Raw genomic sequence first — 14997 nt, forward strand, 5'->3', positions numbered from 1 at the left:
GTCAGGGAAGGTGGGGCCAGGTGTGAGTGAGGGCTGTAGGGGAGTGTGAGGGGGACAACCAAGCACAGAGGCGGGGGCCCGGCCAGAGGTCTGTGTAGACAGCAGCTCCAGATCACATCACATGCCCCACCCCCCAGTGATGACGGCAAACGGCTGCTGCGTGTCAAAAGGGACCATTTCTCCATAGAGATGGGCTCTGGGTCCTACTTCTTAACCTTTCCATACTGTCCTCATGAATGTGTGTTACTTCTGAAAGCAAAGGCAAGTTTCTGAGGCCTGGCACACCAACCTTACCCACGCTTTCATCAGAATTCTCATTCCCTGCCTTCTGACAGTGTCTGAGGGGCTGGTGAGAGCAGGGAGTCAGAGCGGGTTTCCAGTGAGAACGGTGCCCCCGTGTTCACATACCACTGAACTCCCTTCTGGGGGTGGCTGGGAGGAGGAAACACCAAGCCCAAAGTGGGGAGGTCGTGTCTGTGGCCTGTCGCCCTGGTGATACTCGTGCACCAGTCTGACCCACATGTAGGAAGCCCACCACCGTCTTCATTTACCCTCCATGAGACTGGGAAATGGGTCCATACTCAGCCCCTTGTCACTCAGCCTAAGTTCTCTTTTGTAACAAAAGCTAAAACTTCAGGCTTTCAGGATGGTTTAACAATAAGCCATGGTCCAGGTCAGCCAAAGACAGAGGGATTATGCAAACCCCGCTTTAAGGGTCTTAAGTCTCTAACCCCTAATAAATTAAGTAAAGTACTGTGCCCTCTGGCACCTCTGAAACCTCAGCCCCTCCCCGGATGCCCTGGAGCAGATGGGCATTGGAGTCAGGGCTGGCCCCCTGGCACCAACCCCAGGTCCCTTCACCCCACCCCAGTTGTCTGGTCCCACACATAGCACCCATCCAGGTAGACACATACCCCTCACCATGTAGACACAGCCATGGCTCAGTAGCCTGACCCTGCGGTTAGTCCCACATGCCTGAGGACGGCCACCTGGGCTCTTTTCCTGCCATCTGCCATTGCCCCTCCCTATGCTCAGTCCCCCCGTCCCTCACCTATAAAGTGGAGTCAGCCCTGAGGACACAGATGAGTATGCTCCACAGCAGGAGCCCCGGATTTTCAAGCTGGCTTCCCTGGAGAGCTCAGAAGCACAGCTCTACCCCTCGTTCACCAACAGCTACAGAGGCCTCTCCCCAGGAAAGTCCGGCAGCTCTGAGTTGCTTCTGAGTGGGGTTCCGTGTTGTCCTTGGTGACCCCAGATTGGTCCCTGCTTCCCAGGAGTAACTCCTGTGCTTACTTTTTCTGCCCCCCATTTCTCCCAAGGCAGCCAGGCACCATCTGCAGGCTTTGACATTGGTCAGGCACACTGTTCTCCCACTGAACCGGGATCAAGACAAAGAGACCTGTGTCTATACGTTCTCAACTCAGACTATCTGAGCCCTTGGGAGGAAGGATTAGAATTTGTCTTTTTATAGCCAAATTCTCTATATTCAAAAGAATGGGTGGAGGCTTGGTGGGGTTAGGGTCAGAGCTCAGGGTTCGAGCCTAGAGCTGTTTGCCTTTGGCCGTCCTTCAGGGCCCTGTGCCTCAGTTTCCCCATTGTGGACCCGAGGCTGAGCGCCCATGGCATGGCGCCTGCCTTGGTGAGCCTGATCTGTTGTCTCCACAGGTCCTGAACCTCTTCCTGGCTTTGCTGCTCAGCTCCTTCAGCGCAGACAACCTCACAGCCCCTGATGAGGACGGGGAGATGAACAACCTACAGCTGGCCCTGGCCCGTATCCAGCGGGGCCTGCGCTTTCTCAAGCGGACCACCTGGGACTTCTGCTGTGGGCTCTTGCAGCGGCGGCCTCAGAAGCCTGCGGCCCTTGTCGCCCATGGCCAACTGCCCGGCTGCATTGCCACCTCCAGCTCCCTACCACCCCCAGAGACAGAGAAGGTGCCTCTGGCCCGCAAGGAGACACGGTTTGAGGAAGACAAGCAGCCAGGCCAGGACACCCCTGGGCATCTGGAGCCCATGTGTGTGCCCATTGCCGTGGCTGAATCAGACACGGATGACCAAGAGGAGGACGAGGAGAATAGCCTGGGCACAGAAGAAGAGTCCAGCAAGCAGGTGAGCCCTCACCCCAGCCCCTTTCTCCCGTGTGTGTGCAGCATCTACTTATATAGCGCCCAGGACTCTGCTGTCCAGGGCACCCAGCCTTGCTCAGAGAAGCTGCCACAGCAGGGCTGGGACAGAGCTAGCAAACAGGCCATTCCCCCAACAGCCAGCCTCGTAGGGGATCAAGCCTTTCTCCAACCCAGCCCAGAAGGGGATCTTGAGAGGGGCTGCTATCCATCATGTATCCCCTGGCTGGGCAGCTATTTGTACAGAAAGGGAAACTGAGGCACAGCAACAGTGAGAGACTTGCTAGGAGTTCCTCGTGCATCTAGGGCAGAGCCAGGACCCCTAGTCCCCACTCTGACCGTTGTCCCCCACCAGGACTACCAAGGTGGAACGTCTTAGTGAGGGACCAGTGAAATCTCCTGACCTCTGACTGCCCCCTCCCCTCCTCCCAGGCCCAGGGCTAATTCTGAGATTTAAAAATAAGCATCCCGAAGATGGCAGGTGTCAGAGACAGCACTATCTTATCTCCCAACCTGTTATTTTTAACACTTAGGACCAGAGTCTGGACAAAAGAGACACCCCACACACACCGCTCCTTCAGTTTTCCTTTGGCCTGAGCCAGGCTCAAATGGCTTCTCCTTAGTTCTTTAGGTCAAACAATGAGGACCGGCTCTGGGTTTACTTGGACCCATCCTGGCCGCTTCCTCTGGGCCTGCACTGGGTGGGTCTGGCTGTGAAAAGCAGCTGCTCCCCATCCATGGAATTTGATCTGAGGCTCCACGCTTGGTTCCATGGCCTCCTGCCTTCCTATGGTCCCAGAGGCCAGCTTTAGCTCTTTTAGTCAGACTGTGGGACGGTGACAATGTCAGCTGGGGGAGGGGAGTGTTGATATGGCCAGGACCATGGCTTCCAGTTATCTCCAGGATGCTCCCAGCACAGGAGTAGAATTCCAAACTGCCCCTCCTTTTCCCTCTCCTTTCTTTCTCTTGAGCCTGTTGGCTCTGGCTACCTGGGGCATGTGTGTGTGTGTGTGTGTGTGTGTGTGTGTATACACACACATGCACAAGCAAGCTGGGGTGTCATGGGAACTTACAGAAAAAGTCAACATGTCTTTCTGAAGTGGACTTGCCACATTTGGGAGCTGGGCATGGCAGCCCACCTGCACCCTTCCAAGGAATGGGAAGAGCGGGAGATTTATGTCAAGCTGGCCAAGGGTTTTAGCTATTGGCCCTTTGCCTGGACTGCAGGCAACCTCACCCACTCAGGGCTACTGAGGAAGGGTCTTTAGTGAGATAAGCCTGAAGGCAGGGGGCAATGCCCCAGTTGTATGGTCAGGGCCTGAGACGGAGCCAGGGCCCTGGAAATGCTCTGGCCAGGGAGCTCATGGGCTGGGGGTCTCTTCAGCAGGAACCCCAACCTGTGTCCGGTGTTCCAGAGGCCCACCCAGAGCCCAGGGCCTGGAGCCAGGAGTCAGAGACCGCCTCCTCTGAGTCCGAAGCAGAGGCCAGTGTGGCCCTGGCAGAATGGCAGCAGCAGCGGAAAGTGGAGCCCCAGGCCCCAGGGTGCAGTGAGGTAACACACACCTTTGTCCCAGAAGCCAGCGGGGCAGTGCCGCTTGGGCAGGAGCCAGACTCTGAGCGGTCCCGGCACACGCCTGCATTGGCTGCTGGGATCCATAGTCGCTGTCACAGGCAGTGTGGGAGACCCGTCTGCAGAGGCGAGCATAAGCAGCCCTGCCCTGACAGGGGAGGGATGGGATGGCATGGAGCCCAGAGCCATGGGGAAATTCTGGAAGCAGCCAACCCCGGACCGTGATGTAGGACTAACACAAAATCTCTGTGTGTTCACCCCTCCCCACTCAGTCCCTGTGCTTTGGTCCTATTTGGCCAATGTTTGTCCTGTGAATGGCGCCATCCCAGGGGACTTCGGGGAGCTCTGAGAACAAGGTCTCAGCACATTGGCCGCCAGTCGCTTCTCACCTGAACTAAAGCAGAGGCCACAAATGGAAGGCCTACTACAGGGTTTTGTTCTGGCCACAAAAGCATTTTAATTTGAATTAGCTACGGACATTTAAAACCTGGGAGTTTTCATGTAAATTATCTGCATTTCTGGTTTCTCTTTTAAAAAATTGGAAGACCCTTCCTGCTAGAGACATTGGTCACTGCCTCCTTAACTAGAGCTCTCTGGTTTGCCTCAGAGCTCACCTGCCTGACTTCATTGCATTACCTGCCTGGCCCCCATAAGCATTTGAGTTTGCAACCCCTGAGCTAACGGATTGTGGCACTGCTAACTGCATGCCCCCCACACACACACACACGTGCACACACACACATACACTCACGCCAAGCCTTGTGGAAGGTGGAGGTCATGTGTTCAGAGACCGTGCTTGGGGCCATTGTCCTGCAGCCTGGCCTCAGGCCTCAGTCCAGCAGTGGTAACTTGCTCCAGGGGAACATTTCTCCTTTGCCTTGCCTCTTTCTGGGATGGGCCTAAGGGAGACTTTGTGATTATGGCCAGTTTTGGGAGCACGAGGTCCTGATTGTGACTTGTCACGTCTCCCCATGGAGGGTCTGACACTCAAAGGCATGTGGGAACAGCTCCACTGTCTGAAAAGTAGTGTAAAGACCTTCTCCAGCTGTGCCTTTCCCAGCTCAGTGCCTCACAGTGAAGCTGGGAGGAGAAGGGAGTGACCTCAAAGCCACTGGGGACCACAAAAGCAGAGCCTCACCCTTGGGCCGTGGCTCCACACTGCACCAAGGAGCATGCTCCCCTTTCCCGCCGGGACTCAGCGCTTATCCATCGCAAACCTCAAAGTTAAAGAGGACTTTAAGATACCAGCAGAGTGAGTCATGGAAGAGAAAAAAGGCTGCTGAGGAACAGAGGCACACAAGACCTCAGACCAGTGTGTCTCCCAGTGGAGCCTGAACCTAAGCAACAAGGCAGGCCAGCTGAGCTGGGGGACTTAGGGATTTAGATGTGATCTGAAGCAGATGAAGGCATCCCTTCCTTCACAGAAGCCCAGCCCTGCCACACTTGTCTTTAGAGTGGGTTCCTAGAGGCAGAGCCTGAGACAGGCTTCCAGTACAAAGGATTTATTGAGGGAGCGCTTTCAGGAGAGACCCACAAGGAAGTGAGAGAAGCAGGCTGAGGCAAAGGAAGCAGCTCTGAAAGGCATGGTAGTGGATTCTAGCCTTAGCGTGGTCCCCTTTATGTCACTTAGTCACTGGGTGTCAGCCCCTCCTGGCTTTGATCATGACCCAGAAGCCATTTCCAGAAATGGCAGCTCCCTGGCTAAAGACAGTTTTTGCAGAAAGGGTCAGATAAGCAGCCAGTGTTCACAGCAGCTGGGGATGGGTGCACGGGCCTAACAGAGGGGAACTGGGCAGAGCACCAGCAGTGGCCACTACAGCACCCCTGTACACTCGTGCCTGCCCGTGATACACACAGACACCTACAGGGCACATCACGTGCACACACCTCTCTATAATCAGGTGACAAGAGGTCAAGGCAGCAGAGCCCTGCCTAGGCAGGCAGGGATGGTTCCAGCACCTTCACATTCTTCCTCCAGGTCCAGCACCCATACAAAGTGGGCGAGAAGCGTGGGCTGGGTTGCTGGCCTGTTCTCTGCATGTCTGACCTTGTGCCTTGTGTGCCCGGGATCCTGGTTCGGCCTCTGTCGGGCTGTGGCAGCCTGTTTCCTCTGCGTGTGCCAAGCTAGCCCCGTGTGTCCGTGTCCCAGAGTGTGTCTGTGTTGCCGTCCCATGTCTGTTTGGTTTCCCGCTGGACGCAGTGTTTTCCCAGATGCCTTCACACCCCCTGCACCCCTGCCCTAGACCCCAGCAGATCAGAACCCCAGACCCAGACGCCCTGAGGTCCAGCCTCGGCTCAGCCCCGACTGGCCCTTGGGGACCTCCGGGGCAGGTTTCCATCCACCCCAGGTTCAGATTCCCCAGGTGTGCCAAGGAGGGTAGTCTGGGCACCTCCCCTCAGGGAGCCCCTAGAGGCTGGAGGCTACCACATGGCCCACGCCATGCCCTTGCCCGCCCTACCCCACACTCCTGCCTGCAGACCCACGAGGACAGCTACTCTGAGGGGAGCACTGCAGACATGACGAACACCGCTGACCTTCTGGAGCAGATCCCTGACCTCGGCGAGGACGTCAAGGATCCAGAGGACTGCTTCACCGAAGGTACCGCCCTGGGTGGCCCTTTGCCCCAGCTTCAGCCCTGCCTGGAGGGGCAGGAAGACCAGCAGCTCCTTGGGACACAGGGCCATGTTGCACCCCATCCTGCCCCAGATTCCTGCCCGCCCTGCCCCATTCCTCGTGACCCTGGGGGCTCCCCCATCATGACATGAGTCATGGCGAGCCAGCCCATGGTGTGCTGCGCTGGGCAGCTGTAGGTCAGCCGCACCAAGGATGGGTGCCACTGCGTTTGTGGGGTGGTAACGTGCACGATCTTCTGCCCCACAGCAACAGGGACTGGGTCTAATTCACCCCTTCCCCTCAGGCACTGGTACAGTTCCTGGCATATAGGCGGCCCTCTGTAAACACTCAAGATGGGTGTGACATGTGGCCATGTTGGTGACTGGCATCTGTAGCTTTTATGAACTGGTGGTATATTTACAAGGCACCTGTGGATAAAATGAGGGATTGCCCTCCACATGGCGCGTCACTTGGGGCTGTCAGTGAGGGCTCCACCCTTCCCAAGGCCCAGAAACTGCAAAAATGGAGAAGGCCTAAGGACAGAGCACCATGAGGAATTCTGGAACATTCCTGCAGGGGGAGGGTTTCCCAGATGAGCAGAGGACAGGATGGAGCCCATCCAAGTCCAGCCTTGCCCCTGCACACACCTGCCAGACTCTTCATCCACTCCTTGGGAGCCTAACCCATCTGGCCTCTCCACGGAGTGCCTGCTGAGTGTGGGCCCCTGCGGACAGCTCCCCGACCCCCACGGCCCCACCCACCATGTTGCGCTGTTCATCACCCCATCGTTGTAATCTCTTTCAGTTAGTCATCCCTTCAACCATCTGACCTTCTGCCATCAGACGGGGGCATTTGCAGGCCCTGGGCGGGGCCTGACCCCTCTCCCTTCCCCATAGGCTGTGTCCGGCCCTGAGCGGGGCCTGACCCCTCTCCCTTCCCCATAGGCTGTGTCCGGCGCTGTCCTTGCTGCGCCGTGGACACCACACAGTCCCCAGGGAAGGTCTGGTGGAGGCTGCGTAAGACCTGCTACCGCATCGTGGAGCACAGCTGGTTTGAGACATTCATCATCTTCATGATCCTGCTCAGCAGTGGAGCACTGGTACCGTCCTGGGGATGCAGGGCTGGGCAGGGAGGGATGGAAGAGGGAGTCTCCAGCTGGAAAGCCAGGTCAGAAACTGGGGCAGAGCCTCTGCTGAAAGTGTGCTCCCCCAGGGCCCTGGATCAGGAATCAACTCACAAACTCTCAACATCCATAGCACATATTGAGGTCAGAGTGAGAAGGGCTCACAGAGGTCATCTGTGCAGGACCCCTTGTTCCATGAAAGGGAAATGGTTTGCCTCAGATCACAGTGCACACTTGGCATAGGTCACAGGTCACCAGTCTCCCACACCGGCGCTCTGGTGACACACCCCCTGCACACAGCCTCAGGCACTCCCCATTCCCGTGCAATTCCCAATGCTGGCTGATACTATGGTGCAGTCTTCAAGGGCTACAGGCCAAGCTCTGCAGTTCACACATGATCACATTTCATCCCACAACTACCCTTTGTAGAAACATTAAGTAACTTGCCCACAGCCCCACCACTCACAAGCAACAGATGCAGCATTTGAACCCAGACAGATTTCAGAGCCCTGTCTTGACCTTCCATTTGTTCAGTAGGTCTTTTCTAAGCTCTCCTTGAATCTAGTCCCGTGAGCCACAGGGAGCAACAGGAGGAGACCCCTGCCCTGGCATCGGGCTCCCAGTCTAGTTGGGGAAGCCAGACTCAGCAGGTTTGAGATAGTCAGAGATCAGCACAAAAGAGAATTGAGCAAGAATAGAGTAGAAGAGTCAGGGTGATGGGACGTCAGGGGGAACTGGAGCAATCAGGACGACTCCCTGGAGGAAGCAGGGGGAACTGGATTGTAGAGCACAGGGAGGTTTGTTGAGGCCAGAAGGAACAGTGAGGCCTTCCAAGGATGCCCCATCTGGCTCCCAAGCATCATGCTCTGATCTCTCAGAGCACTTCTAGGAGGAGATAGAACAGCCCTGGAGAGGGTTCTGGAAGGTGCTGGTGAGCAGGTAGAGGGGTGATCAAAAAGCCAGAAGAAACAAACTTTTCTGGCCCAGGGGGGAGCAAGCGCCTGCTATTGTTGAGGAAGTGAGAACACCTGACAGGGAATGCTTTGGACTCCAGAATGGGAGAGGGCCACGTTGATCCGAGGCTGTATAAGTGCTTCCTGGGTATGCTGCCTCCTGTGGGGGCAGGCCGTGGGGAGGCACCGTGGCTGTCCTTTCTAAACCTCTGGGCCTCCCACCCTGCCTCACCCCTGTTACAGAGTGGGCCCAGAGCCATGACTTGCAGGCTGTGTGTGCTGTTTTACCATTGGCAGCTGGAGCAAAATTTCTGTAGGCTTCAGAGAAGGATGATTTAACAATATGTTAACAAGTTTTGTTTTTAAACAACCACAAACAAGGGCAGCCAGAGCCATTTAGTCTGGGCTGTGGAGGAAAAGCTCAGCCTGGCATAAGTGAGGAGGAGTTTTGGCAAGCGAATGGTGAATCTAATCAGGGTAGACAGCCAAGCACTGTTAAAAAAAAAAAAAAAACGCGTCAATGACATATTGAGAAAAAGAAGTCTGAGTGTGTTATTTAAAGTTATAAACTTGTTTAACAGAAAGCAGACTATAGCTCCCTTCCAAATTGCTGAAGGAAAAAATTCCTTTAAGAAAATAGAGATCTTACAGCAAAAGATAGGAGTAAAACAAGTAAAAAGAAAGTATTAAATCAGGAAACAGAAAATAATGTGGCAGAGGCAAGATCAAACATGTGTTTTAATAATAAATTTAACTGGATAAAGTTTATCTTTTAAAAGAAAAGGACTCTGAATAGATTTTTTAAAGAAAAACTTCAGTTATGTGCTCTCAACTGACAAACCTAAAACAACGTGACTCACAAATATTAAAAGTAAAAGAATGAGATATATCAGGCAAATGCAAACAATGACAACAAAAATTAGAGTGTTTTTGTTTGTTAATATTAAACAAGGTTGAGTTCAAGGTAAAAAGCGTGAGATAAAACAAAGAGGGTCCAACCTACAATAAAAATGTAACTATTATAAATATATTTGCTTGGGATTGCATAGCACTTATATAAAACAAAAATCAATGGGAAAACAATGGCAATAGGGCAATAGTACAGGGAGATTTTACCACACTTTTATTAGTTCTTGACAAATCAAGCAGAAAGATCAAGACAATGAAAAATCAAAAAAATATATATATATATATATATATGTATGTATGTGTATATATATATGTATATATATATATATATTTAAATAAATTTGATCTAACCTAATAATAACAAAAATAATAGCTAACACTTATATAGCATTCACTATGTGCCAGACCCTGTTGTAAACATTTTACAAACGTTAATTCATTTTATTCTCACAATAACCCTATGAGTTAGGTACTATTATTAAGCCTGTTTTGCAGGTAGAAAACTGCCAGATATATCAAAAATAGATTAAAAACAAACCCTTGGAAATGTAAAAGTCATTCTTAAACAAATCTTGGATCAAACAGAAAGTAGTTTGGTGGTAGGTTCATGGGTGTTCATTATATTAATAAGTAAGCAAATAAATAGAGAAACTACATTCATGGACCAAAGATGACAGTGTGCTGTTAATCAAAGATTATGATTCATCACTTTGTAAATTACATAAATGGCTAACCACTATGCGGTACACCTGAAACTAATATAAAATAATATTGAATGTCAACTGTAGCTGAAAAAAAATTAATTTTTTTAAATGAAAAAAAAATATCAGGGGTGCCAAAAAAAATGTATACAGGTGGACACTTTGGTCAACGTTGTTCAAACAGTAGTTCACCATATTCAGAAGTGTCTGGACGCTGTTGGTAATCACTCTGGGCACCTATTATAATTGCAGAAATCAAAAATGACTTGTATTCATCTTTTGTTATTGGTATATATTGAGTATTACAATTTTAATAGTTTTTCCTTTCTTGAAATGTGTATGCTTTTTTTTTTGGCACCCTCTATATATTAAGGATCCAAATTCAGTTTGAAGACTGGAGAGCAAAGTGGCAAATATTCCCCAAGGAAAATTATTTAACAAAATACAGCTGCTAGCCACTATGTGAGCATCCATTTTGGATGCAGGGCGAGTCATGCTGCCTTGGATGGTGTTCACGCCCTCTCGTTTGGACTGAGTACAACAGATCCAGCATATCTCAGGGATCAGGAGATCCGGGCTTGGCTGGGCCAGCATCAGCTCACTCACAGAGCTAATACCTCAATAGGGATAAATATAATAATCGGTATTTTTATCCCTGATGTGTTTTTGAATTGTCTCTCAGCCAAGCTTGAAAAATAATATATTCTGAACTATGTCAATATAATTTTTAAATTAGTCTGAGTCATTTAAATTATTCTAATACAGTGAAAAAGCCTGAAATTATTTCTTACCCATGCAATAATCGTTCTCATAAAAAAGCCATTCATGCAAAAATTCATCAGCTGAAAAATTGGTGTAAATCAGTTTCAATTCCAAAGTACAACCAATTCATATTGAAATTCTTCTTTTAAAAAGGTCAACTTCATGCTGAAGAGGTAAGAAGAAATAATTCACATGGAAATTTTAATTTAATGCCTTGAGTATATTTTTTAAGTGGCTCAGTGTCTGCAAAGTGTCAACAGTCACTTGTACTTGAAGAGAACTCATTGTCTTGATATGTCCATTTACATTTTTTATCTCAAACAGTAAAAGAACAGGAACTTCCTTTTCCACTCCTCTGCATTTTTCATTAAAAAGCTCTGAAAAACCTTTAAAAAAAGGTTATGATTCAAGCAGTTCTTTCCACCTGAAACTTAGAAAAAGAAGAAATAAAAAACAGAGGTAGAGAAAAAAACTGTGATGGGGGAGGGGGACTAGATAAGTAACAATATTGAGAATATTGCATGTGGGATGTAGGCAAAGCTGTAATAAAAGTAAAATTCATAGACTTACACATTTTTATTATTAAATAGAAAGAACATAAATTAATTATTTAACTCAAGAAAGTAGAACTATAACAACAAAATAATCTTAAGGAAAGCAAAGGAAGTAATTAATAACATAAAAACATAAATTAATGAATTAGAAAATAAATAGGAAAACTGATAACATTCCAAAGCAGATTCCTTGAAAAATTAAAACAAATAGATAAACCACTAGCTAGTCTAATCTCTTACATCTCCAGGGGTGTATTATTTCATATATTCAAGGAAGAAAATAATCCCAGTCCTATTTAAAATATTCTAGTGTATGAAAAAAGATGCAAAGTCTACAAATTCTTTTCATGAAAGCTAAATAATGCTGATTTTTAAAACCTTAAGTATCCCAAAAGGAAAACTATAGACCAGTTTTCATACTCCATACGTATGAATAGACAATTTTTAAAACTTTGGTAAGAATACAAATAAAATATATTTCCTTAATTTAGTGAAAAATTTACTCTCAGATTAACTTCTATCATCATCAATAGTAGTAAAGCACTTGAAACATGTTCGTTAAAGTCAGAAATAAGAAAAAGGAAAATTTAACTACTTTTTAGCTGTTATCCATTACTTAATAAAATCTTGAAGTACTAGCCAGTGCAATTAATGAAGAAAACTGAACACACAGTATAAAAATTGGAAAATAGAAGAACTGAAGTTAGTATAGTCAAGTATAAAACAAGAGTTAAAAGTAATAGAAATAAACGGAAATGTATCATTAATTATGATTGCCTAGAAAAATTTTTAAACATATTGAAAGCATTGCATGACCAGTTATAAAATATATACACAAAGAATTGTTACTGTTGTTTCATACTGACAGAAACCTTTTAATCACAAGTAACATTTCTTGAATATTCCTTACATGCCAGGCATTGTAAACATAAAGTAACTGGGAATAATTATAACATACAATGTTTAAGAGGTACATGAAGGAAACTATAAACCTTTGCTAAGGACTGTAAAAGAAGACACACAGATAAAATACTTTAAATATAGGCTGGTCTTGGGCAGGAAGACTGTATTAGTCTCTAAAACAAGTAATAAATTCAATGCAATAGCAATAAATTTTAACAATATCTTTAAAGGAATTTGACAAAACATTGGTAAAGTTTATCTTGAAAATTACTAAAAAGGCCAGGAAAAATCATATAATACCAATTCAGGAATAGACAGACAAGTAGAACCACATAGAGAGGTCTGAAATAGACTTAAGTAAGTATACAAACGTAGTATATGATAAAGTTAACTTCTAATCTGTGGATTTTAAGTGGATTTTTTTAATAAAGTGTTGAGACATTTGACAAGCCACTCTGAAAAAAAATATTAAAATGGATATTTGCTGCCTACCAAAATATATTACATTTTTAAAAATTGTAATATAAAACAATGAAACCAGAAAGTTAAAAAAATAAAAAGGAAAGAAGGGTTATTTTTTTTCTAGCCTTGGAATACACAAGGTTTTACTAAATGAAAAATCATAATAAATGATATAATTATATTAAATTATATAATAAGTGAAAATGAAATGTAGAACTTCAGTATGGCAAACAAAAGTAAATAAGATTTAAAGGCACACAACTAGGATAAAGTGTATCAAATAAAGAGTTAATGTCCCCAAATCAACCAAACACTCAAGTAAAAAAAAAAAAAAAAAATAGGCAAAAGAAATAAACAGGCAATTCACAAAGGGAACACTGCAAAAATCCAAGTAAAGGATGTCAACATCACTAGTAATAAATAAAAATATAACAACATACATACAACTTTTGTTCATTAGGCTGGGAAAGTGACAAAACAGAAATACCACCAGTGTGAGTGAAATGGTGAAGAAAGAGTCACCTTCATGCACTGTGGAGGAAGTGTCAAATTGGTGTCCTCTTCTGGAGGCCCTGTTCCCAATCTGTACCAAAAGTACACCTTTGAGCTGGTACCCCGATTCTAGGAATTCATTAACAGATGATCAGACACACTGTTCATTGCAGTGTTGTTTCTACTAGGGATAAACTGGAAGCAACAGAAATGTTCATTAATAGGTTTATTGACCAAATAAACAATAGTATGTGCAAATAGTGAAATATTATGCAGCCTTTAAAAAGAATGATATTGTATGTACTCACATTAGTGAGTAGATAAATGTTCAGAAAAGATTGCTTAGTGGAAAAAGAAATTTCCAAGCAAAATATTTAATATATCTTATAAGATTGTGAGCTCACATACACCCAACACAGTGAGTGTCGAGAATGTGCACCTAAATGTGGGCAATGGTTACTCTAGTGTCATGAAATTGGAGGTGCCTTTTCTCTTTTTCGTAATTTCTATATTATTTAGTTTTTAAATAAGAAGCACACATTTTTGTAATTTAAGAAAATATACCTACTTTCTATCTTGGACAACTGCCAAAGTCCCTTTGAGCACCTGAATTATCCTGTTGTCCCGTGTTCACTGCCCAGCTTACCCACATGTATGCCTGGGCGGTGCGTACTCGGCACTGCTGACAGCGCTAGCCGCCTGGATCGCTGCAGCTCACAGAAGCCCCGCAGTCAGGAAGGCCCAGAGCAGCAGGTGGAGGCAGCTCCCCAGGGCCCTCAGTGACGTGTTCCGTTGCCTAGACAGGGAGCCTCAGAGCACACTCCGGACAGGGAACAGTAACTCGAGAGGAGCAGGTACAAATCAGAAGGCTGGAGGTGGAAAAGGGCAGCTGGGAGCCATCCCAGTTTCTCTGTTGGCTTCTGAATTTGGGTTGAGGCCGAAATGAAGAGGTAGAGAAAGACAACGTCTAGTATTTCAGAAACTTGGACTCCTAGATTTGGAGGATTGCAGGAGGTCTGGCTTTATCTAGTCCTGTGTTTTCTAAACTTCCTACCTACAAACGACCTTTACTACACTTTATTTAAAATTTTGCTTTAGATCAACACTCATTGTTCTTGTTTGGTTAAATAAATTTATTGTCAAGGGAAACTTTTAATGATTGATATCACTGGAAACCAATATTGTTGCCTATGAAAAGTAGGTTTAACTACATAAAGTCAAGAAAGTGAACACAAACAAAAGTGTTATGTTGTTTGCAGCAGAACGTGGTGAGCTGAGTCTGTACACCCTCTCTCCTTGTTAAAATGGGAGATCAGCAAGTTCTAGAAAGGTCTTTAACATGCACTGGCCCAGAACTGAGACTTGCTCTTTAAGGCAAAGGAAGAAGTGTACTCACTACACGTTCTGCCTTACTGTCCACACACCATGTCAGGTCATTTCATGGTTCACACGCTCTTTGGAGAGCGTGCCGATGTCATCCCCGCTGACCGCGGAGGAAGCCCCACACTGTGCGTCTCTTCCCCACTCTCCGCCCTCCTGGGCGGCAGGTCCTGCCAGAGGTGATGCCCCCTGCAGGGTGGGATGGGTGATGATCAGGACATCCTGTCCGCTTTGTCCGGCCTGATCTGCAGGCCTTCGAGGATATCTACTTGGAGGAGCGGAAAGCCATCAAGGTTGTGCTCGAGTACGCCGACAAGATGTTCACCTACGTCTTCGTACTGGAGATGCTGCTCAAGTGGGTGGCCTACGGCTTCAAGAAGTACTTTACCAACGCCTGGTGCTGGCTCGACTTCCTCATCGTGGACGTGAGTGTGGCGCCTGAAGGGAAGAGAGG

At 47.2% G+C, this 14997-nt stretch overlaps 1 protein-coding gene across 4 annotated transcripts in view; it reads left to right on the plus strand.

Moving 5' to 3' along the window:
* The window catches only part of SCN5A (sodium voltage-gated channel alpha subunit 5), a 79400-nt gene that overhangs the window by 48091 nt on the left and 16312 nt on the right, over positions 1–14997 (plus strand). For 2 of the 4 annotated variants that reach the window (XM_033133105.1, XM_033133106.1), the window contains exons 16-20: positions 1666–2106; positions 3508–3672; positions 6169–6289; positions 7249–7403; positions 14795–14968. In XM_033133105.1, the coding sequence (XP_032988996.1) occupies positions 1666–2106; positions 3508–3672; positions 6169–6289; positions 7249–7403; positions 14795–14968 (1056 nt within the window). Of the gene's footprint in view, positions 1–1665; positions 2107–3504; positions 3673–6168; positions 6290–7248; positions 7404–14794; positions 14969–14997 lie in introns of all 4 variants that reach the window. The other 2 variants (XM_033133104.1, XM_033133102.1) reach the window with 1 other exon arrangement.

The sequence above is a fragment of the Rhinolophus ferrumequinum genome, chromosome 17 (assembly GCF_004115265.2).
Source record: "Rhinolophus ferrumequinum isolate MPI-CBG mRhiFer1 chromosome 17, mRhiFer1_v1.p, whole genome shotgun sequence".
Lineage (NCBI taxonomy): Eukaryota > Metazoa > Chordata > Mammalia > Chiroptera > Rhinolophidae > Rhinolophus > Rhinolophus ferrumequinum.